The 18,374-nt window shown below is 53.6% G+C and overlaps 8 protein-coding genes across 8 annotated transcripts; 1 reads left to right on the top strand and 7 right to left on the bottom strand.

Annotated features, from left to right (window-relative positions):
* Positions 1 to 233: 233 nt before the first annotated feature.
* BJX68DRAFT_261522 (major facilitator superfamily domain-containing protein) lies at positions 234 to 1,733 on the bottom strand (the record flags this gene model as incomplete). The annotated part of the gene is made up of 3 exons (XM_071044163.1): positions 234 to 1,151; positions 1,207 to 1,575; positions 1,629 to 1,733. The coding sequence occupies 3 exons, from the start codon at positions 1,731 to 1,733 to the stop codon at positions 234 to 236; spliced, it is 1,392 nt and encodes a 463-aa protein (XP_070905282.1).
* Positions 1,734 to 1,890: 157 nt separating this feature from the next.
* Positions 1,891 to 4,517, bottom strand: BJX68DRAFT_225673 (uncharacterized protein). The gene has a single exon (XM_071038414.1). It carries the CDS (start codon positions 4,250 to 4,252, stop codon positions 2,210 to 2,212), a length of 2,043 nt encoding a protein of 680 aa, XP_070905281.1. The 5' UTR covers positions 4,253 to 4,517; the 3' UTR covers positions 1,891 to 2,209.
* A 952-nt stretch (positions 4,518 to 5,469) lies between these two features.
* Positions 5,470 to 7,215, bottom strand: eb1 (microtubule-binding protein BIM1). Its single transcript, XM_071038413.1, has 6 exons — positions 7,009 to 7,215; positions 6,863 to 6,934; positions 6,719 to 6,753; positions 6,588 to 6,665; positions 6,042 to 6,520; positions 5,470 to 5,980 (listed from the first exon to the last, which is right to left on the bottom strand). The coding sequence occupies exons 1-6, from the start codon at positions 7,020 to 7,022 to the stop codon at positions 5,921 to 5,923; spliced, it is 738 nt and encodes a 245-aa protein (XP_070905280.1). The 5' UTR covers positions 7,023 to 7,215; the 3' UTR covers positions 5,470 to 5,920.
* A 117-nt stretch (positions 7,216 to 7,332) lies between these two features.
* On the bottom strand, positions 7,333 to 10,154 carry BJX68DRAFT_225666 (F-box/WD repeat-containing protein). The gene is made up of 2 exons (XM_071038412.1): positions 8,574 to 10,154; positions 7,333 to 8,523 (listed from the first exon to the last, which is right to left on the bottom strand). Exons 1-2 carry the CDS (start codon positions 9,566 to 9,568, stop codon positions 7,551 to 7,553), a joined length of 1,968 nt encoding a protein of 655 aa, XP_070905279.1. The 5' UTR covers positions 9,569 to 10,154; the 3' UTR covers positions 7,333 to 7,550.
* Positions 10,155 to 10,177: 23 nt separating this feature from the next.
* BJX68DRAFT_225664 (NAD(P)-dependent alcohol dehydrogenase) lies at positions 10,178 to 12,260 on the bottom strand. Its single transcript, XM_071038411.1, has 5 exons — positions 11,654 to 12,260; positions 11,571 to 11,598; positions 11,464 to 11,523; positions 11,378 to 11,419; positions 10,178 to 11,325 (listed from the first exon to the last, which is right to left on the bottom strand). The coding sequence occupies exons 1-5, from the start codon at positions 11,726 to 11,728 to the stop codon at positions 10,448 to 10,450; spliced, it is 1,083 nt and encodes a 360-aa protein (XP_070905278.1). The 5' UTR covers positions 11,729 to 12,260; the 3' UTR covers positions 10,178 to 10,447.
* Positions 12,261 to 12,275: 15 nt separating this feature from the next.
* On the bottom strand, positions 12,276 to 13,601 carry BJX68DRAFT_225662 (dihydrodipicolinate synthase family protein). Its single transcript, XM_071038410.1, has one exon. It carries the CDS (start codon positions 13,414 to 13,416, stop codon positions 12,409 to 12,411), a length of 1,008 nt encoding a protein of 335 aa, XP_070905277.1. The 5' UTR covers positions 13,417 to 13,601; the 3' UTR covers positions 12,276 to 12,408.
* A 144-nt stretch (positions 13,602 to 13,745) lies between these two features.
* BJX68DRAFT_88635 (Gfo/Idh/MocA family protein) lies at positions 13,746 to 15,506 on the top strand. The gene is made up of 4 exons (XM_071049936.1): positions 13,746 to 14,188; positions 14,242 to 14,943; positions 14,999 to 15,089; positions 15,143 to 15,506. Exons 1-4 carry the CDS (start codon positions 14,002 to 14,004, stop codon positions 15,405 to 15,407), a joined length of 1,245 nt encoding a protein of 414 aa, XP_070905276.1. The 5' UTR covers positions 13,746 to 14,001; the 3' UTR covers positions 15,408 to 15,506.
* On the bottom strand, positions 15,483 to 18,204 carry BJX68DRAFT_225660 (putative PHD finger domain protein). The gene is made up of 2 exons (XM_071038409.1): positions 15,903 to 18,204; positions 15,483 to 15,856 (listed from the first exon to the last, which is right to left on the bottom strand). Exons 1-2 carry the CDS (start codon positions 17,991 to 17,993, stop codon positions 15,713 to 15,715), a joined length of 2,235 nt encoding a protein of 744 aa, XP_070905275.1. The 5' UTR covers positions 17,994 to 18,204; the 3' UTR covers positions 15,483 to 15,712.
* Positions 18,205 to 18,374: the final 170 nt, after the last annotated feature.

The raw sequence follows: 18,374 nt of genomic DNA, 5'->3' as shown, positions 1-18,374 counted from the left end.
CTCGCGGAAGGAGCGAGATGCGGGCGCCCGGTCGTGCCTGCCTTGCGACATTTGATGCTGTCTAGGAAAGCACGTTGAGAGGTTTCTCAAGGTTGGAAGGCGCGATCGCCAGATCGCACTTGCCTTGCGCAGAATAGCGGTATGGACTGATTACAAAGGCGCCATAGAGGACTTTGGGCTGAACACACGCATATCGTGTCTCACACTCAATGCTACGCACCTCATCAAGACGACTAAATCACAATCCCCTTCTCTCTCAACCATCCCTTCAATTCCCTATCCTCCTTCTCAAGATCCAACTCTCCACTCTCCGGTAGAAACCAATACACCACAGCCCCCAGAACCGCTACACCCCCAGCAAGCCAAAACGTCACATTATCACCAACATTCTCCCTCAGCGGCGTGAAACATTGCGTCCCCACCGCAGCCCCCGTCCTTCCAAACGCCGTGGTGACACTGTACCCCATCCCCCTCATTGCCGTCGGAAAAGATTCAGAGGAGATGAGTCCGGTTGTTGCACCCGGGCCCATATGCCCAAAGGCATTAAGGAGGCCGTAAAGAACCACGAAGGCGGGGATGTGAGCTGAGAGGGGCCTGTATAGACCTGCGATTATGAAGCCGGTTACTGTGTACCCGGTGAAGCCTAGGATCCCCGTTGTGCGGCGGCCAAGGGTGTGCGTAAGGTATGCGCCGAGAAGCACGCCGGGAACGGGGAGAGTGGCTAGGATCACTTGCCAGATTGCAGTCGTTTGAATGTTGTGGTCTGGGACTAGGGAGGAGACGATTGTGCTTGACATGATGCTGTTTGGGAAGTTGATAAAGTCGTAGAGGAAGAAGGCGAGGGATATTGTGAACAGGCGATAAGCGTAGCGACGCCCGAGAAGGAGGTAGAATCGCAGACTGCGTCGCTGTGGGGTGAGCCGGAAGTTGGAGTTGTGGTAGAGGGTCGAGTCGGTCATGAAGAGGCGGAGGAGCATGATTGTGAAGGGGAGGAGGGCGGCGATTGAGTACAGCGCGTGGAAGGTCACGGGCAGGTTGTTGTTGCTCGCTTTTAGGGTGACAAGGTAGATGATCATAAGGATGGGAGAGGCACTGGTGGCCATTAGGGTTGTGAAGGAGATGAAGAGGGGGCCGCGGTAGCGGCGGCGGAACTGCCTCGTTAGCTATGCACTACCAAAAGAGTTCATGGCTGGGTTGAATACTTACATCGTCCGATTCTTCCAGTCCAGCCGCTGCACTGGGCGGATACTCTCCCCCAACGCCAAACCCACATATCCCACGCACGACGACAAAATACCACAGCATATTATACGACGGATGCACTTGCAATGCCAGAGCAGCCATCAACGTACTGACTGTGACAAGCCCCGAGGTGAACAGCAGCCCAGCTCGTCTCGAGATCATGTCAGAGATGTATCCTAGAACCAAAACACCCAGGATCGCACCGATGAGCAACGAATTGCTGATCCGCGTCTGCATTTCGGAAGAGTAACCCGTTCCTAGCAAGTGCTTGAAGATGACATTGGTTGGGTTGGCGAGCTGGTTCTGGAAGCCGTCGCTGAAGTTGGCGATGTACTGGAGTTCAATGTTAGTATGCGTATGTTTGTGGTCGGCGGAGTTTCACCCACGCAGCTTAGGATGGTCAGGTTGCTTTGCCATTTTCTTGGTCGGTAGGGTTTGTGCCCGATTTCGCGGTCGACGACCGTTTCGTCGGTTTTGTTGGCGTCGTCCATCGAGGTCGTGGCTGTCACGGAACCTGAAGTCGTGGCTGTCCATGATCGGGGAGAGTGCGCGCCTTAAAGACTGCAAATTGCATCGACGGTCGGAGAATCAGTCTCCCCACTGATAGAACCCGAATTCATGATTTGTTGTGTTAATGTGTGCAGTGGAGGCACGGACGAGGTCCGCTCTGCATGCTTTTCCGCGGTGGGCAGCGATATCGATTGTTATTGATCAGGATGACGAAGACCGCTAAGCTTTGAGACTCCACTTGGGCAAAGCTTTGCTTGCAGGAATATCTTATCAGTGGGAGAAATCAGCTTATCAGGGTTTCTAGAGGCTTGAGAAGATCGAGATGGGCAGAACCAGCATCTCTTATCGATTTCGAAAGGTGATGTCAATCAGGCTTTATGACTGGATCATGTTCAGCCAAAAGCGTGGGAAAAGCCTACATTATATCCACTATGTACATTACGTGATAGGTATATACTCATAAGTTCTCCGAAAACCGACTCCCGCGACTCCCATCGTAACTTGGATGACTTCGTCCCAGTGCATCTGGCCGTTTGGGAATACTGGCCGACGTGCCTGAGGGCGGCATCGGAAAAGCCATTGGCATTGTTCGTGCGCTGGCCTCGGCCCACGTTGTTGCGTTCGACGACCCAGCTGTCGGGGTCCGTGCTGGCGACGGTCGGACAAACACTACGTCGTCTTCTGCGACCTCGCGGGTGAAGCTTGTATCGAGGGGTGCACTGAATGGGTTTGAAGGCGGCGGTCGTGATGAGGTCGGTGATCGGGGGATTACTGGAGGGAGGGTAGGGCTGATGTCTGACTCTGTAGGCGACCCTGCTTCTAGGCCTCCGGCGCTGTAATCGAAGTCTGGGTGAATACCAGAGGGAAGCTTGCGGCCGGAGATCTTCTGGAAGCCACGCTCGCTGGGTGCGGTGCTGGCCAAGCTCTCTTCTCCAGTAGAGATTTGGGATTGCCGCCAGCGTTTCATAAATGCTGGTGCAAAGTATGCCGCTCCAAACGAGGCCGCCCCCTCCGAATCGCGGGATACCATCTGCCGCGTCGAAGGTTCCCTAATGAGACCACCGTCGCTGTCATCCCCTCTCACTCTGGCGGGTGAGCCAAAGAAGAAGCCGGTCTTCCTGCGCCGTCGAAGTAAAAGGAATATGAGTAGGAAGATCACTGTAGCTGCAGCCACGCCCCCGACAACTCCTCCAACGATTTTACCAGTGGCTTCTGGGCTTAGCGTCCCTGATCCGGAGTCTGGACTTGATTCTGAGCCTGAAGACCCCGCACCAGTCGACTCGGGCGAGACTCCTGCGGTGTTATCCGAGCTATCATCGTCCCCCCATCCGTAACCACCAGTGGGTGAATCTGAGTACGTGGTGTGAAAAGGATAAGAGGTGGTCGTGGTCGTGGTCGTTGAGCTCGTAAGTGGTAAGGTCGTGTCAGAGGTGGTCGTGGTAATCGTAGTGGCAAACGTTGTACTTGTAGTGCTAGAAGGGTTGGTAGTGTTTGTGAGGGCATCTATGGTGGTGGTAGTGGTGGTCTCGGTGGTGTCAGAGTTGGAAGTAGAGCTTCCCGCGGCAATGGCTGCTATTACAGCTTCAGTGCTTGTACTGGATGGCGTCTGGCCCATAGCGACAGCAGTGGGGATGTTGAGACTGGAGCCTAAGGATATAGGGCTCTTGTCTGGGCTCTCAATAGCTTGACCTATGACAGGAACTGACGTAGATAGAGTTGCGGAAGCGGTATTGTCGGTAGAAGGGGGATCAAGGGTAGAGGTGGGGGCAATAGGAAGGTCTTCTGTGGAGGTAGAAATACCCTCAGCTTCAGGTGTAAGTCCGGCGACTAAACCAGCAGATTCAGACGCCGTCTCGGTCTTAGAATCTGAAAGACCCGTCGTTGTGGATGTTTCCACGGTAGCGGAAGTATTTACCTCGGAGACTGTTGACGACTCCGTATCTGTATTTGTTTCGGTGGATGGATTGGAGGTAGATGCCGTGACCGTGGTCAATGTCGGTTCAACATTCGCCTCTGTATTGGTTGGCAACTCGTTTGTCTGCTGATCCGATGTGGAAACGCCCGTCTCAAACGAAGTCGTTTCTGATACAACAGGCTGGGTCATTGTGGTCGCAGATTCGTCCTCGGACGTGGTTGATGCCGGATCATTGACCGGTACCGTCTCCGTCGTAGGTCGAATCTCGTTGGTAGTTGTTTCTGATTCCTGAGCCGGTTCCGTCTCCGTCTCTGTAGTCGCAGAATCCTCTTCAGTAGTTGTACTTGTCACATCAGGGATCACAGGTACAAGTGTCGTGGAAGGATTCAGGACCTGCTCCCGCTTTTCGTGCATCGCCACCCATTGGTCATGTAGATTCTTCGACCGCGTGGTTTCGCCCTCGGGGACGGTAGCCCTTTGTTCATTCAAGACCGTCTCTTCGTGTTCAACATTCCTCGTGTCGAACCGATGCTTCCTCAATAATCTTTCGTACCGGCCATGCCTGGGAACGCCATGGCTGGTCATGCTGGCTGTTCAAACAGCGGGGTATCGGAAGTAATAACAAACTTTATCAGGGTGGAAGTTGATAATGCGGTATGCGGTAGTGTTGTAGGTGAATGGGTAAGTGAGAATGAGTGTGGTAGAATTGAAGGTGTCTGTCTGCCTGCACGACACTCAATGGTCCGTCTGCGCTGCGATGTCTGGACGCAATGTGTTGATCGAATGAGCGAACTGGTCGAACTAAAGTAATGGGGTATCCGAGCGAGAAAAAAGAAAAGATATAGAATCGAAGACGAGACCGTCAAGGAGTGAAGCGACAATGTCCTCGAAATTGCGAGACTGTGAGTGTTGTGAGGTCAAGGAGTGGACATCAGCAGACAAAGGCTGCCGACAAGGAAACTAGTTCGTCTGGGGAGAGAGCAGATCAACATGCGATCTAACCAGAGAAGGACGGAGTTAGTTTCGAACTCTCGGCTCTCAAACAAACACAAAACAGGGCCGTTGGGATATACGTACTCGCGGTGAGTCAAATGAAAGTGGGAGTCTGTCAAAAGGTCAAGCCTATTCCATCCTGGAGGTTCGTCAGAGAACTGCTTCAGATGGAAACGGCCGATATTTCATTCCGTTCCGAGGATGTTCCAGTTCCAACTTCCAGTGTCAATGGGCGGATCCACGTTGAGACCCAAACCCAGGGTTCTGGCCCGATCACCCGAGCCGGTGTGTATCCGTCAATGGGGAGAGAAGAACACTGGGAGGAAAGAAAGGAAAGGATGAAGGCGAAGCCCTGAAGATAGCAATGACGACTCGGAGGAGGAAAAGGTTGAAGGGTAGGGCGACGACGACGAAAAGCAAGAAAAGAGGAGAAGCGGAAGAGGATTCAGGAACAGGAAGCGAACACGAAAAGGAGGCTAAGAATAACAACGCCGACTGGAGTCTCTAATTAAATGAGATGACGGTCTTAGACTTGCAGACTCAAGACAAACTAAGCCCGTTTAGACCCGTCAAGCGGGTCAGAACAGGAACAACAGTTTCACTTGCTTACTCTCCAGGTCTCAACTAATTCGCTGACCACATTTTACGGAGTAACGGGCTGAAATTTATTGACCAGCGTACGTAAGTTGGGGCCGTTGAAGCGACAGGAACCGCATCTTCCCATGGGCCAACTGACACTCGAATGTTCTAGCCGGCCACTACTGGTCTGTCATCCCCACCAGGCTCCGTCCGAACAGCTGAGGGGGTTTTGCCCACTGCAAGGGGCACGTAAACAAACATGCAAGGCTGGAGGATATTATTACTCTTGTCTTATTACTAGTATTGCTATTATCATGATCTATAGCATCTGCCGATGTCTTAGAGTACTTCAGCAGTTTAGAGTTGATCCCACCAAGAATGGAGGATGGGACCCAGGAATGTGGACATGACAGCGTTCTAGGAATGATCCATTCAGCCTTATCTAGAGAACCATACCTAGAAGGTGAGAGGAATTCTTGGAACATCCTATCCAGCCACCACCCAACTATACAAGCCGAACTCTCGAATTACCAAACATGCTCTTCTCCCAGGATCAGACCCTTTGCGGTCAACGATCCATTAGACATCATGCGAACAACTCGCCAGGAGAACGTGTAAAAACAGGGAGGAATCCAGTTTTCAGCGCTATTGCGATGAAAGGGTATTAGTAGGTCAGGTGCCTTAAAATGTCTCCAGCTCGTCATGTGCGCCTTCGGCTTCGGCAGGGATCTCGAATCCTTCCTACAGATGAAGTCAGTCTTTCCGAATCTAGAATGTTGACCTGGATTTGCGGGGTTGGTACCTCTGTCGAGTAGAGGATTCCTTGAATGTGCTTCACAAGAGTGTCTTCCTCCTTTTCCAGCTCGGGGTCCGCCTCAATCGCGTTCTGCAACAGCAGCTCAATGTCGCGGAGCTTAGCAAAGTAAAAGTCGCGCTCCTTTTCCAAGCCAGCCATTGCTTCCTTGTTCGAAGCAAGCTCCGCCTGCAGAGCGGCTACACTGGCCGACGCAGCTCCGCCGGCGGCAGGTCGTGCGCGCCCGCCGATGGTGGGAGTGGTTCCACGTCGGGCACTGCTAGCAGAGGTTGCACCAGCACGAGGAGCGGAGGCGGAAGGTCCTCCGGAAGCCTTTCGGCGAGCGACAGCGTCATAGTCCCCGCCTGGGTAGTGTTGGTCCCAGTATCTCTTTGTCCATTGGAGGAACTCTAGGTTATCTTGCATCCGGCACTTGGTGAGCGATTCGACGGGGATCGGCTTCTCCACTTGGTGACGCGCAAAAACGTCTGTCGAAGAGGAGCAGTTAGTCTCGACGTCGACCTCTTCGGATGAATCAAGGGAGAAGCAACATACTCTGGAGGACCTTGAAGTTCTGGAGGTAGGCGTATTCCGAGTTAACGTTGAATTTTACTCGAGACATGGGGACGTCCACTAGCCAATGTTAACGCTGCAGAGGAACAAGGAGGATGACCAAGGACACTCACTGAATATCGAGTCGAAGATTTGGCATAGTGCGGCTCTGAGAATTAGCAATTAGTTGCCATTCGTTCGAAAATCTCCAGTTCTATTGAGGTGACCTTCCCAAGCCCTCATAGAGGGACAGTCGCAGGGCAAGGGGCTGCTCATACCCGGTTCCGCATTGTTCGATCTTGGTCAAATTCAGCTGCAGCAGGTTGTTAAGCCAAGCAAGCAGTTCTTGTCTATTATTCAAAAAGCATGTCCCGTCAGTGTCCGATTCCTGTCCGCAGAAAAGCTGTCAAAGTGCCCGACGAACCTGGATTCACCCATGGTGGGGTAAGCGAATGAGGAATTCGGAGAAAAGGCGAAGAAAGGAGGCCCAGGGAGGGATAACAATGAGCGACAAGAAACTGAAGGTATATGGGCCTTTTGCGATAAGGCTCGGCACGGGTGTTCGTGTTTTGATTTCGGTTTCGGCAAAGAAGACCCGGAGGTAACGAAGATGGATTATTGTTGTTGTTGTTGGCTTCTGTCGACAAAACCCACTGGACGACCTTGGGTTGTCGCCTCATTAGTAGCCAATCACAAATCCTGTTTTCAAGGCGGCCTAACACCTCAGGCATCATTTTCCTCCCACCATGGCAAGCGGAGCCAAAGTGGCAATAAAGGTACTATTCAACTGCAAGAAGAGATATGAAATTCGTGTACTTGAGAGAAAATTTGATTTCAACGCCAAAGAGTATCTCTATCGCTAGCCAAACAAAAGATCAAAAACAAAGCAGAAAGCAAGTGGTCTAGCCAAAAGACTTTTCTTCTCAGAGCCTGCACGAGAATGCAAAGGTCTAGTGTATCCAACGTCTACCCTTCCAGTAAATCAATGCCGTCTATTCCATATCCAAAGTCCATGATCACCGCGCGAGAGTCCTGGCTAGTGGCTACAATGCGCCGATAGTCGGACTTTACACTCAACATCCAACTTGTAGTCCATCCCGGAAAATCAATGGACAGCTCTCCACTTTGAGAGTCAAAGACCTTGACGCTCATGTCGTAGCTTCCGCTGACGATCCGCTGGTTGGCGGTATCGAGGTGCAGTGACCGCACCAGGCCACTATGCCCTTCAATCTCCTTGACCAACTCGCCGGTGTTTGCGTCGAACTGGTAGATCATCTGGTCGTTTCCACCAGTGAGCACAGTCCGGGCGTCATCGCTAAACTCGACGCACGCGAGGCCTCTGTCTTTGCTGGTAAACTCCTTGACACACATACCGGAAGCGACGTTCCACAGCTTGGCGATTCCGTCTCCGCTCGCAGAGACAATGAGATCACCACGTAGCTGAACAGCATTGACTGGCCCACGGTGACCGAGGAGCTTCTTCACCAGGGCCCCAGTGCGTCGATCCCAGACGCAGATCGCGTGATCTTTTGAGCAGGAGACAATGTAGCGATCATCAAAGCAGACGTCCAACACTCCCGCTGTGTGGCCTTCAAGGCGATGAATTGGTCGGTAATCATCCTTGATGTCCCAAACAATGCAAGAATAATCAGAGGAGCCAGTGACCATGATCTCATCGTCAAACTGAAGACACAAAATGGAAGCGCTGTGATAATCGTGTGGTCGTGCACCCAAGTCCACAATCTCAGCAGAACGAGTTGGGGGAGGGCGAATGGTAAGAAATGGCGACTTGCCCGATGACTGTTGCTCAGGGTCATGGACAGGGCCACTGTTGGAGACATCTCCTGGCGGTGGCCCTATGATCTTGCGGCAAGGCCACGGATAGTGAGCATCCCAGACGCGGATGGTCCGATCACGCGAGCCGGTAATGATTTTGTCCCTAAATAACATGAGTGACGAGTCGATATGAACTAACGGATTGAAACATACTCATCAAACTGAACGCAGTAGACGCTGTCTGTATGACCTTGAAGGTAAATGGCCGCCGCCTTGCCATCCTTCCACCGCTGATCCAAAGCACGACGGACGAGATACAATTTCTTCCATTCCTGCTGAAACATAGACTTGCCCAACCCCGCAGCAAGGCGTTTCTGGGGACGAGAAGCTGCGGAGCGCTGTTGCGCGTAACAACGACGAAAGACATGTCGCCAAACGTGCTTGGAAGAAGCCTGCTCCCTCCAATCACGAGACACCAATTCACAGTTCAACAAAGATTCCGGCTCAAGATGGGATAGCACTTGGCCAATAATCTCTGTGGGGAAGAAAGCGATAGGATCGAGGCGAACGAGGTCCGGTTCCAGATCGGACAATTCCGACCGATCCTGGAGATCAATGCCAATTCCACTCTCCGAGTCTTGGTTGCTCATGTTCAGCTTCATGTACTCCATCTTGCGAACCATTTCGTTTTGAGCCGCTGCGGCGGCTCGAGCAGCAGCCCCAGAGTACATACCATCCGGCAGCACAGGAGGCTCTACTCCGTGGCCAGGAATAGGTAGCGGAATAGAAACCCCTTGCAAGGTCGAAGCACTAGAGGCATATTCGTGACTGCCATTGGCATTGTAGGTCCCAAGTTTGTGGTCGAGTTGATGGGGAACGTTGAATGTGCGAGATGACTTATTGCGCATGGTAACTGATAGGCGACGACCGAGCGCACGCAGTCCCTCAACCGGGTGGCGCAAACTGGAGAAGCTCTTTGCTGCGCGCCGCCTATGCGCCGGCTCGGGAAAGTGATTCACATCTTCGAAAACTGGCTCGTCCATTGTGTCTCCGGAGTCCACGAGAGACAAATTGTCCCATACGTTATGTTCCGTTCCTGCATGAGGGGTCGTAGGGATAGCCGACACGGTCGCGGTTCGGGGCCTTCGAAAGGATAATGACGGTCGTCGTCGGCTTGTGGGTGCAACATTGGCGTCTCGCGGTGTCATCGTGGGCGGAAATGCTATCCGGGTTGGCGTAAAATAAGGAGAATTGTAGCGCAGGAAGCCGGAGGGGGGCAGTCGGAGAGAATATTATTGAAAATGCCCCTTTTTCGAACCAAGGCACGAGTCTAGGGGCAGGTGTGAAAAGAAAACAAGCAGCAAGGGGGCGTCTATGGTCTAGTAGCCCGGAGTATCGAAAACGAACATAAAAATAAGAATGCAGAAGTCCAGGGTTTAAATGAGGTTGTTTTGGTGAGAAGGCGACAACACAAGGCCAGTAGAGAACTCCGTAGATAAGGGTACTAGAACAACAACCGATAAGAACACCAACGAAAGAGAAGAGTAAGGAGACTAGAACGAGAGAGATGGAGAAGAGACGAACAGGGGAGAAATGAGAGGGGAGATGGATGAAAGAAGGAAGAGAGAGAAAAAAAAATATGAAAGTCAGTCAACGCCCGAGAGAAAGTTTGGGGAGAAACATTATTAGACATCCATGCCAATCTGACGGCGAACTTTTCCATCAGCGCTTTGGGGCGGTGAAGTTTTTGCCTCTCAGCGCGCCCATCGACCATGGACAAAGACTCGTGGCAAAGACAGTCTTAAGACTTTTCTACAGGCGACTCTTGGATAACAAAGAGTCTAATTCGGTTCACTCCATCTTTGATTGGCAGGACACGGAAATTCTTCATCATTGTGTCTGCTGTTCTTGAATCCTCAAGGCTCGGTTTGATCCACCCCAGATCCACTTCCCCAGACCGAGGTCTCCGACCGCTCTATGGCTCGGTGTAAGTCGTTGGACAAAGGAAGACTAGTAACTTGCCAGGTGAGCACGACAAGGACCTTAGGAAAATCGAGTACCTTTAGTGCTATTATTGTGTGTAGAAATTAGCCGAACACCTTGTCATACCCTGTCAGAGTAAATCTGTACCGCACGTCTCCTTTTTTCATGCGCTCCATCGCCTCCTTCAGCCCTTCGCTATTGATTTGAATTTCTTCCACTACCCCCTTGAGCCCCTTGTCAGCCGCGAGCTGCAACATCTCCAGCATCTCACGGCGACTACCAAGGTGGCTAGCACCGATCAAGACTCCGTTTGCAATCAGGTTCTGTGCTTTGATCACTTGCCCTTCCTCCTCGGGCAATCCCACGCTGATCCAACGGCCATGGACGTCCATCATGGACAAGTATTTCTCCAGATCGAAGCCCTTGGACGAATTGGCGCAGTTTATGATCAGATCAAACGAGTACAGGTGCTCCTTCTCCCAACCTTCTTCAGCCGTCGCAATGTATCCGTCCGCCCCAAGCATCCTGGCATCCGCCTCCTTTGCCCGTGACCGGGAGATTGCCCATGTTTCGGCGCCCAGAGCCTTTGCGAACATAATGCCAAAGTGACCAATTCCACCGAGCCCAACAATTCCCACCTTCTTACCAGGTCCGGCACCATTACGGACAAGCGGCGAGTATGCAGTCAACCCAGCACAGAGCATTGGCGCGACGGTGTTCGACTCCAACGCGTCGGGGATTGGGAACACCCAATGCTCATGAGTGCGGACGTGTGACGAGTATCCCCCCTGGCTGACGATACCAGTATCGGGCCACTGAGCCCCGTAGGTGTCAATCATGAGCACAGGGCAATATGTTTCATTCTCGTTCTTGCACTGCTTGCATTCGCCGCACGAGTATGACTGGGCGCCGACGCCAACACGCTCGCCTTCTTTGATCAATGTCACCTTGGGTCCGACGCGAACGGCTCGACCGACGATTTCTGCCCAGTCAGTCAGCCAGTGCCTTGTCTCGTCTCGTTAGGATGGTCTTGCCATGTCCGACACAGAGGGGGAATTTTTGGGATCCCCATCCACCTATGGTTGTTAGCTCGACTTTGATGACTGATGGCCGAACGTACCGCTGATGGTGTGTACATCGCTACCGCAGATTCCACACGCTTCGATCTTGACATCGACGTCTGTTGTCTGTTAGCCCAATCGGTACTGGGGACTCGAGCGCGCATACCATAGTCGCCGAACGGCTTCAACTGGAACTACACCACAATCGATCAGTACGATGCGTCTCATCGCATATGATGAATGTCTTACAAAGCGCTTGTTGAATTGAGTCCAGGTATCCGGGCTGTCAACCTGGAACCCCTCAGCTTCCTCGGGATACGGCATCTTGATTCAATCGGCAGAGTTAATTGGAGAAAAAATGTAGGATGAGGGACGACAATCCTTCTCGGGCACGAACGGATATTTAAGAGAGCCATCTGGATCGAGTCACTCAGACTTCGCTACGAAAGTTTTCTTCCATTCTTGTGGAGTGGGGGCACAGGCGAGCGACAATCTCAGCAATAGTATCGTGACACTCAAGCCGTTGACCGGTGGACGCTCCTTCCTTCTCTCGCAACTGGTTCCTTCCTGTTCCAGCCGGTTGTACAAAATTGCCCTCGTAAATCCTCTGAACCACGACAAGTGGCCTGTTCGTCAGGCGGAATCTAGTCACCAGCTCAATTGAGGCATCTCAAAAACTCAAGGGTGGTATATTCAAGCCAAAAAGGCAAAATTTGTTCCGTCTTCGCGCATCCTTTGCGACCCTGCTGACTGCTTATCGCGATGCCCCTCTGCCTAGACCGGGCGAATGCTGCTTATCCACCACTCACGATACGCGGATCAATTCAACCGGAGGTCGGAGGAATTCATTCCACCAGTGGAGGTTCGACTACCGGAGCCTATGCGGGGCGGGGTCAGAGTCCGGGGCAAGTCTCGGAGTAAATGCCGATGTTACGAGCTACGTACTCGAATATTATTATTCAGGCTGAAAACTTTTGGAAGAAAGAGGAAATTTGTTCAATTCATTACGCAACATCAGGCAATGTCAGCTCCACGTCCATGGCCTCCTTGATTCCCGCCGCGACAGCCTTGACCTTTTCTTCGGAAAGCCGCGCCAACGGCCGGCGAGGGTACCCTCCATACCCATAGTAAGACTGAATTGCACTCTTAGTGCCAGGAATTGCCGCCTTGGTGAGCACCCAATCAGCCTGGCTCAGCAGACTTTGAGCCTCCATTGCTTCTGTGAATTTGCCCTCGCTCCAAAGGTTGAAAATCTGCACGCACAGCTTGGGGATGACGTTGGCGCCGCCTGCTAGGATGGCAGACCCGCCAGAGGCCAGAGTCTGCAGAGTGAAGTCTGCAATACCGCCGAATGCGACGTAAGGGTGGTTCGCGCTTGTCTTGGTAACGGGGACTGACGACTTTGGCGGCGCAAGCGGGGACGACGGTGTAATGGCGTGCAGGGCGCGGGCGACACGGGTCAGCTTACCAGTGTTGGCGCAGGTGAACTTTGTGCCGATGACGTTGGGGTGCTGCGAAATGCGAATAATGAGATCCGAGTCCATGTCGATACCCGCGACGGCACCGGGGTAGTTGTAGAGGATAAGCGGGATAGGCGAGCCATCTGCGACGGCAGTAAAGTACTCGTAGAGGGTCTCGTCATTGCCGGTAGCGTAACGGTAGTAGCTCGGGGGGACGATCAGGGCGTATTCAGCGCCTGCCGCAGCAGACTCCTTGCAGAGGGCGATGGTGCCACGGATGCTGTTTTCACTGGCTCCGGCAATGACAGGAACGTTGGAAAAGTTGGCCTCGTCGAGCGCTGAGCGCGTCTCGCGGATGACGGTTTGCTTTTCGGCGGGAGTTAGGTGGACGGCTTCACCGTTGGAGCCCATGCACACGAGACCGACCAGACCAGCCTTTGCGAGACGCACAGCGTGCGCGCGAATAACTGGGACGTCGAGGTCTTCTGTGTCGGGGTTGAAAAAGGTCATCGTCGGAGCATAGACTCCGGGGCGGAGGGGGGTGTGAGGCATGGTGGCTAGAATACAAGTGTGCAAACTCGGGGCGAATGGTATACAGAAAGTGAAACGTGCAATGGCTCAACAGCGCCTGCCACCGTTATATAAAGCAGATGAGGGGTCTGCCCCTCGGGCTGTATACTCCCAGTCCGTTGACCCCACGTCCACCCCCCAACGCGGTTTAGCCACATACATCCCACGCGTCCCCCACTTTTTACCCGGAGAAAGCGCCGGATGGGGAATTTCCACCAATCGGCAACTGAATTTCCTATTCGAGCTCGGGCCATCAAACGCCGACTCTATCAACTTTCGTCACTGATCTGGGAAAATATGAGGGGCCATCCGCCTGATTCCCGGCAATTCAGGGCAAAATATCCCAGGTCTTTGAGCCATTGAGCCATTTCTTCCGGCTCAGCATTTGTTGCGCAATTACATTTACCATCTGTTTAGGTTGGGGACCTTGTGCTATATCTTGAGCACTCCGCGCTTCTCTTCTTGTTCTACTCGATTCCTCCGCTTTTCTCTCATCTCACCCCTCCATCCCACTTTCTCTCCGGAGTCTACAAGCTACAAAGCTTCAAGGTCAAAATAGAACGCAAGATGGCTCCTCCCAGCGTGCTCATGGTCGGTACCGGCGAGTACACCACCGGCTACGTCGGCGGTGCCGCCTCGGGCTCAGACAAAAAGGTCGGCGTCGTCGGCTTGACTCTGTTTGATCTGCGCCGACGAGGCAAAGTAGGCGACCTCAGCATGGTCGGTGTCTCTGGCCGCAAGTTTCCTGGAATCCGTACGGTCCCCCGTCTACCCTGTCGTCTGTCGCAAAGACTAACAGACAAGCAGGCGAGCATCTCCACAAAAACATAACCCAAGTCTACAACAACCTCGACACATCCTTCACCAGCTACCCAGCAGACGACAGCACCGATCCCGATGCCTACAAAGCCGCAATCGACGCCCTCCCCCGCGGCTCCGCAATCACAATCTTCACCCCCGACCCGACCCACTACCCGATCGCCCTCTACGCCATCGAGCGCGGCATCCACGTGCTCGTGACAAAGCCCGCCGTCAAGACTCTCCCCGAACACATTGCTCTCGTCGAAGCCGCCCGCAAACACAATGTATTTGTTTTCGTCGAGCACCACAAGCGCTTCGACCCCGCGTACTCGGACGCCCGCGCAAAGGCTCAGAACCTCGGCGACTTCAACTACTTCTACTCTTACATGAGCCAGCCCAAGTTCCAGCTCGAGACATTCAAGGCGTGGGCAGGTAAGGAGAGTGATATCTCGTATTATCTGAACTCGCACCATATCGATATCTGTGAATCCATGGTTGGTACCAAGTATACCCCAGTCAAGGTGACCGCGAGCGCATCTCAGGGGACGGCGGTCGAGCTGGGCTGTGTGCCTGAGACGGAGGATACAATCACGTTGCTTGTGGACTGGAAGCACAAGGAGATTCCCGGAAAGGTAGCGACAGGTGTGTATACGGCTAGTTGGACGGCCCCGCAAAAGGCGGGAGTCCACTCGAATCAGTACTTCCACTGTACGTTCTACCTTGATGTCTATTCTACGATGACAACTGCTGACTTGAACGGTAGACATGGGCTCCACCGGTGAGGTTCGCGTCAACCAAGCGAAGCGTGGCTACGACGTCACCGGGGACGACTCCGGCCTAAACTGGATTAACCCGTATGATCTCCCTCATTCTTCTCACTCAATGACTTCTAGTCTGACAGTAACAGATTCTACATGCGCTACGCCCCCGACGAAGAAGGCAACTTTGGCGGCCAGACCGGATACGGCTACATCAGTTTCGAAAAGTTCATTGACGCCATCACAGCCCTCAACGAGGGCCGCGTTACTCTCGACGATCTGGACAAGAGGCCCCTCCCCACACTCAAGAACACGATTGCCACGACGGCGATCTTGCACGCTGGTCGGATCTCGCTGGACGAGAAGCGGCCCGTTGAGATTACGGAGGTGGATGGAAAGTGGGAGGTCAAATAGATGCCTCTCACTACGTATATATGATAGGATAGCAACAGCTGTATGGAATATTGCCGAATTGTCCAAGAATTTCAAGGCCCATAATGTTCATGCATGGTAGTGCGAGTAACCGCAAACGCTATTTAGTACAAGTACTCTGAATTACTGAACCGTGCAAACTCCAGCGCCAACCATCCATCCATCCCGTCCATTGCTTTGCCATGTGCGCAACCAACCAATCAAGCCAAACCCAGGAAAAAGCGCACCCAAATCAATTCGCACAGAGGATTTGCATTTCGTAGACTCGTATCTGTTAATTTGGATTCTCACCGACGTGCGGAGTTAGTTCTGATGATCCCGTCGGTGCCCTTGTTGAATTTGACGCGGCACTCGGGGCAGTACCATTTTGCTGTGCGGCTTGGTACCTCAGAGAGTCCGACGCAGTCGAGGTGAAACCATTCTCGGTCACACTATGTAGGTTAGTTCGGCTCGGGAGAGTGATAGTGGGGAACGTACGTCTTGGTTCTCACAGCAGATCATCGTTCCGAAACTGACGTCCCCGCAGAGACAGTACCGCGGTTCATTGGGGTCAATCTCTTCCAGCACCCCGTCTTCGTCGATGCGAATGTCTTGTCCCACGTTCGGGCCCTGCTCTCGTGGGCCTACCCGCTTCTTCCCAGGTTTAGCCTTGCGGCGCCCGTAGCTGACTGCCGCGCCTCCGTCCTGCCCATTCGACACTGGGCCCGGAGCCGGTCTCTTACGGCGTCGCGGGGGTGCACTAACGCTGGCCGCGCGTGTCCCTTCAGGTACTGGTGTCTTCCTCGCAGGGGTGGCGCTACTATGACGGAGCTCCCTGGCCGTCTTAAGAACAGGATCTGCCGTTGGAATTGAGCGGCGCCGGGATGGAGGTCGGGACTCTGATGGTGTTGGGGTGACCGCTGCTTTGGATCGAGTCATAGACGCAGGCGCAGCTGCTGGTGCTTTTTGCGGTTCGGGCGAGTCTATTTTGACTTCAGGCGCATTATCCGCCACCGGCTCTACCGGCTCTATCGGTTCTAGTGGTTCCGCAGGTTGCACAGGTTGCACAGGCTGCAGAGGTTGCGGGGATTGTTCCGCTTCCGCTGATTCCGCTGGCTCTTCTGGCTCAGTTACTTCTGATGTCGCAGTCTCCGTCTCCGGTGCGATCTCAGGTGCGATCTCTGATGATCCCCTGTCCGTCTTTCGACGTTTTGAACTTCGGGTAGGCCGAATCTCAGCGTCCTCGGGTGGAGCGACGGGTTCCGCCGGGGGACTGCTGGTTTCGACTTTGCGCTTCTTCGATGATCGGCTCGGTTTGTCCGCCATAGCCAAAGACTCCTGCGGACCATCAGCACCGTTGGAGATAACACCTTGGAAGGAGCCAGGCTGACCTAGGCGCTTGGCTGCTTCTGCCTCCGCAGCGGCTAAGGCGGCTTGTTCTCTTGCCTGGTTCTCGCGCTTGAGCTTTTTGGCTTCATTCAGTTTCATGCCTCGATTGCTCAGTTTCGGCTGGGCAACGCCCTCGAACTCTTTGGTCGCGTCGCTCCGGCGAGTCAGCAGTCCAGGGATGTAATTCTTCATTATGTCATCGCAGTCGAGAAATTCGACTCCCTTGGATTCAGCATCCATCTTGGCCGCCCGGTACGCCTCCCATCCTCGACCCCGGAGAGCCAGCTCTCGGTGAATCATCACCTCGCTTGGTTGCCAGACCGCATTCTTCTTCATTTTCTTGCGCAGTTTAGTCATTTCCCATTCCGTCAGGCGCAACCAGGGCAGGTCTTCGCTGCCCGGTTTTGCGTCCTCTGGAGGAGGCTTCAGCATCGCCAGGGCGCTGCTCGTAGAAATTCCTGCAGATGCTCTGCCGTTCGGTGCTTCGCCAGATGCCGACGGCCTTGACCGGCGATTCTGTTTCTCCTTCTTCGGTGGCGCAGGGGTGGGAGGGGTCGTCTTGGTTTCGGTCTCGTTGTCTGAATGCTCGGTGCTTGCGATGGGGGAGTCAGGATGCAACCCTGCCAAGTGCTCTGCTGCAACCAAGGATCGGCGCGACCGCGACTTCTGGTTCTGGCCACCTCTTGCGCCATCCAAGCGCAGTGTAATTCGCGTCGTTGTAGGCGGTGGATCGTCTCCTTTCTTGCTGGTACGAGGACGCTTCGCGTTGGTAACGGTTGGGGGAGGAGTAGGTTCGCGCTCGACTGGCTTGGGCAGGGCTTCAAGCTTCTTTCTGATAGAATCTAGTCGATTGAAGTGGCGATCGACAACATCGTACAGGCGACACGCCTCGGCGTAGGCGGACTCGCGAGCATTGATCGCGCTATCCAACTGAGCCGAAATCTCTCGGCGTAGAGTGCACGGATCGGGTCGCGTGTCTGAAGGTAGCTCCGGAAGCTGGCCGTAGGCCTTGGTGAGTTCATGGACGCCTTGCGCACTGTCCAGGTAGCGCTTGTCCAGGCCGCGAATGAGGGTCAGAGAGCGGATGAGATCAGCAGGGAGGTATTCGGTGTAGTCAATAAAATCAGTGACGGTGGCCTGCGCGTCGGGGTCAAAAGGACCATCCAAGATTACGCCACCCGTGTCATTGTATTCCGCCATTCCTCCGAGCAAGTAGAGCGACAGGGTATATGAAGGCGTGGGATGGTTGTGAATGTAGGGAGTCAGCGTGAGGGAAGGAGAAGGGAACGTGGGTAGTCAGGTTTGAGACGGCACCATATGAGATGGTGCAGCCATATGGGATAAGGAGAAAGTTCAAAAGCACATGAGCTGAAGCCGGGAAATGAGAGAAAAGAAAGACAGTGCCGCCGAGCTATCGAAGATGGAGATGCAGCTGAGGCGTGCCAGCGACGCGGAGGTAACACACGTCCGAGCGTCTCGGGGCAATTTTATTCCGTTCCGCTCAGTATATACTGCTACCATCTGCGACTCCGTCTCTTCTTCTCCCCAGTGATCTCAATTTGGAGTGAATTCCCAAAGTAC

The sequence above is a fragment of the Aspergillus pseudodeflectus genome, assembly GCF_044049435.1.
Source record: "Aspergillus pseudodeflectus strain CBS 756.74 chromosome Unknown BJX68scaffold_2, whole genome shotgun sequence".
NCBI lineage: Eukaryota > Fungi > Ascomycota > Eurotiomycetes > Eurotiales > Aspergillaceae > Aspergillus > Aspergillus pseudodeflectus.
The sequence above is the reverse complement of the archived record's forward strand: the minus strand, read 5'-3'. Positions and strand labels throughout refer to the sequence as shown.

What these genes read in the sequence shown, in the direction of transcription:
- BJX68DRAFT_225660 (XM_071038409.1), bottom strand. Translation starts at nt 17,993, where the DNA reads ATGGCGGAATACAATGACACGGGTGGCGTAATCTTGGATGGTCCTTTT. An exon ending in TCTGCTGTGAGAACCAAGAC is followed by an intron (nt 15,857 to 15,902) that starts GTACGTTCCCCA and finishes TAACCTACATAG; the next exon opens with TGTGACCGAGAATGGTTTCA.
- BJX68DRAFT_88635 (XM_071049936.1), top strand. Translation starts at nt 14,002, where the DNA reads ATGGCTCCTCCCAGCGTGCTCATGGTCGGTACCGGCGAGTACACCACC. An exon ending in CCGCAAGTTTCCTGGAATCC is followed by an intron (nt 14,189 to 14,241) that starts GTACGGTCCCCC and finishes ACAGACAAGCAG; the next exon opens with GCGAGCATCTCCACAAAAAC. An exon ending in CTCGAATCAGTACTTCCACT is followed by an intron (nt 14,944 to 14,998) that starts GTACGTTCTACC and finishes CTTGAACGGTAG; the next exon opens with ACATGGGCTCCACCGGTGAG.
- eb1 (XM_071038413.1), bottom strand. An exon ending in AATCTTCGACTCGATATTCA is followed by an intron (nt 6,666 to 6,718) that starts GTGAGTGTCCTT and finishes AACATTGGCTAG; the next exon opens with TGGACGTCCCCATGTCTCGA. An exon ending in GAATCCTCTACTCGACAGAG is followed by an intron (nt 5,981 to 6,041) that starts GTACCAACCCCG and finishes CTTCATCTGTAG; the next exon opens with GAAGGATTCGAGATCCCTGC.
- BJX68DRAFT_225664 (XM_071038411.1), bottom strand. Translation starts at nt 11,728, where the DNA reads ATGCCGTATCCCGAGGAAGCTGAGGGGTTCCAGGTTGACAGCCCGGAT. An exon ending in CGATGTACACACCATCAGCG is followed by an intron (nt 11,420 to 11,463) that starts GTACGTTCGGCC and finishes TAACAACCATAG; the next exon opens with GTGGATGGGGATCCCAAAAA. An exon ending in CCCCCTCTGTGTCGGACATG is followed by an intron (nt 11,326 to 11,377) that starts GCAAGACCATCC and finishes CTGACTGGGCAG; the next exon opens with AAATCGTCGGTCGAGCCGTT.
- BJX68DRAFT_225666 (XM_071038412.1), bottom strand. Translation starts at nt 9,568, where the DNA reads ATGACACCGCGAGACGCCAATGTTGCACCCACAAGCCGACGACGACCG. An exon ending in TACTGCGTTCAGTTTGATGA is followed by an intron (nt 8,524 to 8,573) that starts GTATGTTTCAAT and finishes CATGTTATTTAG; the next exon opens with GGACAAAATCATTACCGGCT.
- BJX68DRAFT_225662 (XM_071038410.1), bottom strand. Translation starts at nt 13,416, where the DNA reads ATGCCTCACACCCCCCTCCGCCCCGGAGTCTATGCTCCGACGATGACC.
- BJX68DRAFT_225673 (XM_071038414.1), bottom strand. Translation starts at nt 4,252, where the DNA reads ATGACCAGCCATGGCGTTCCCAGGCATGGCCGGTACGAAAGATTATTG.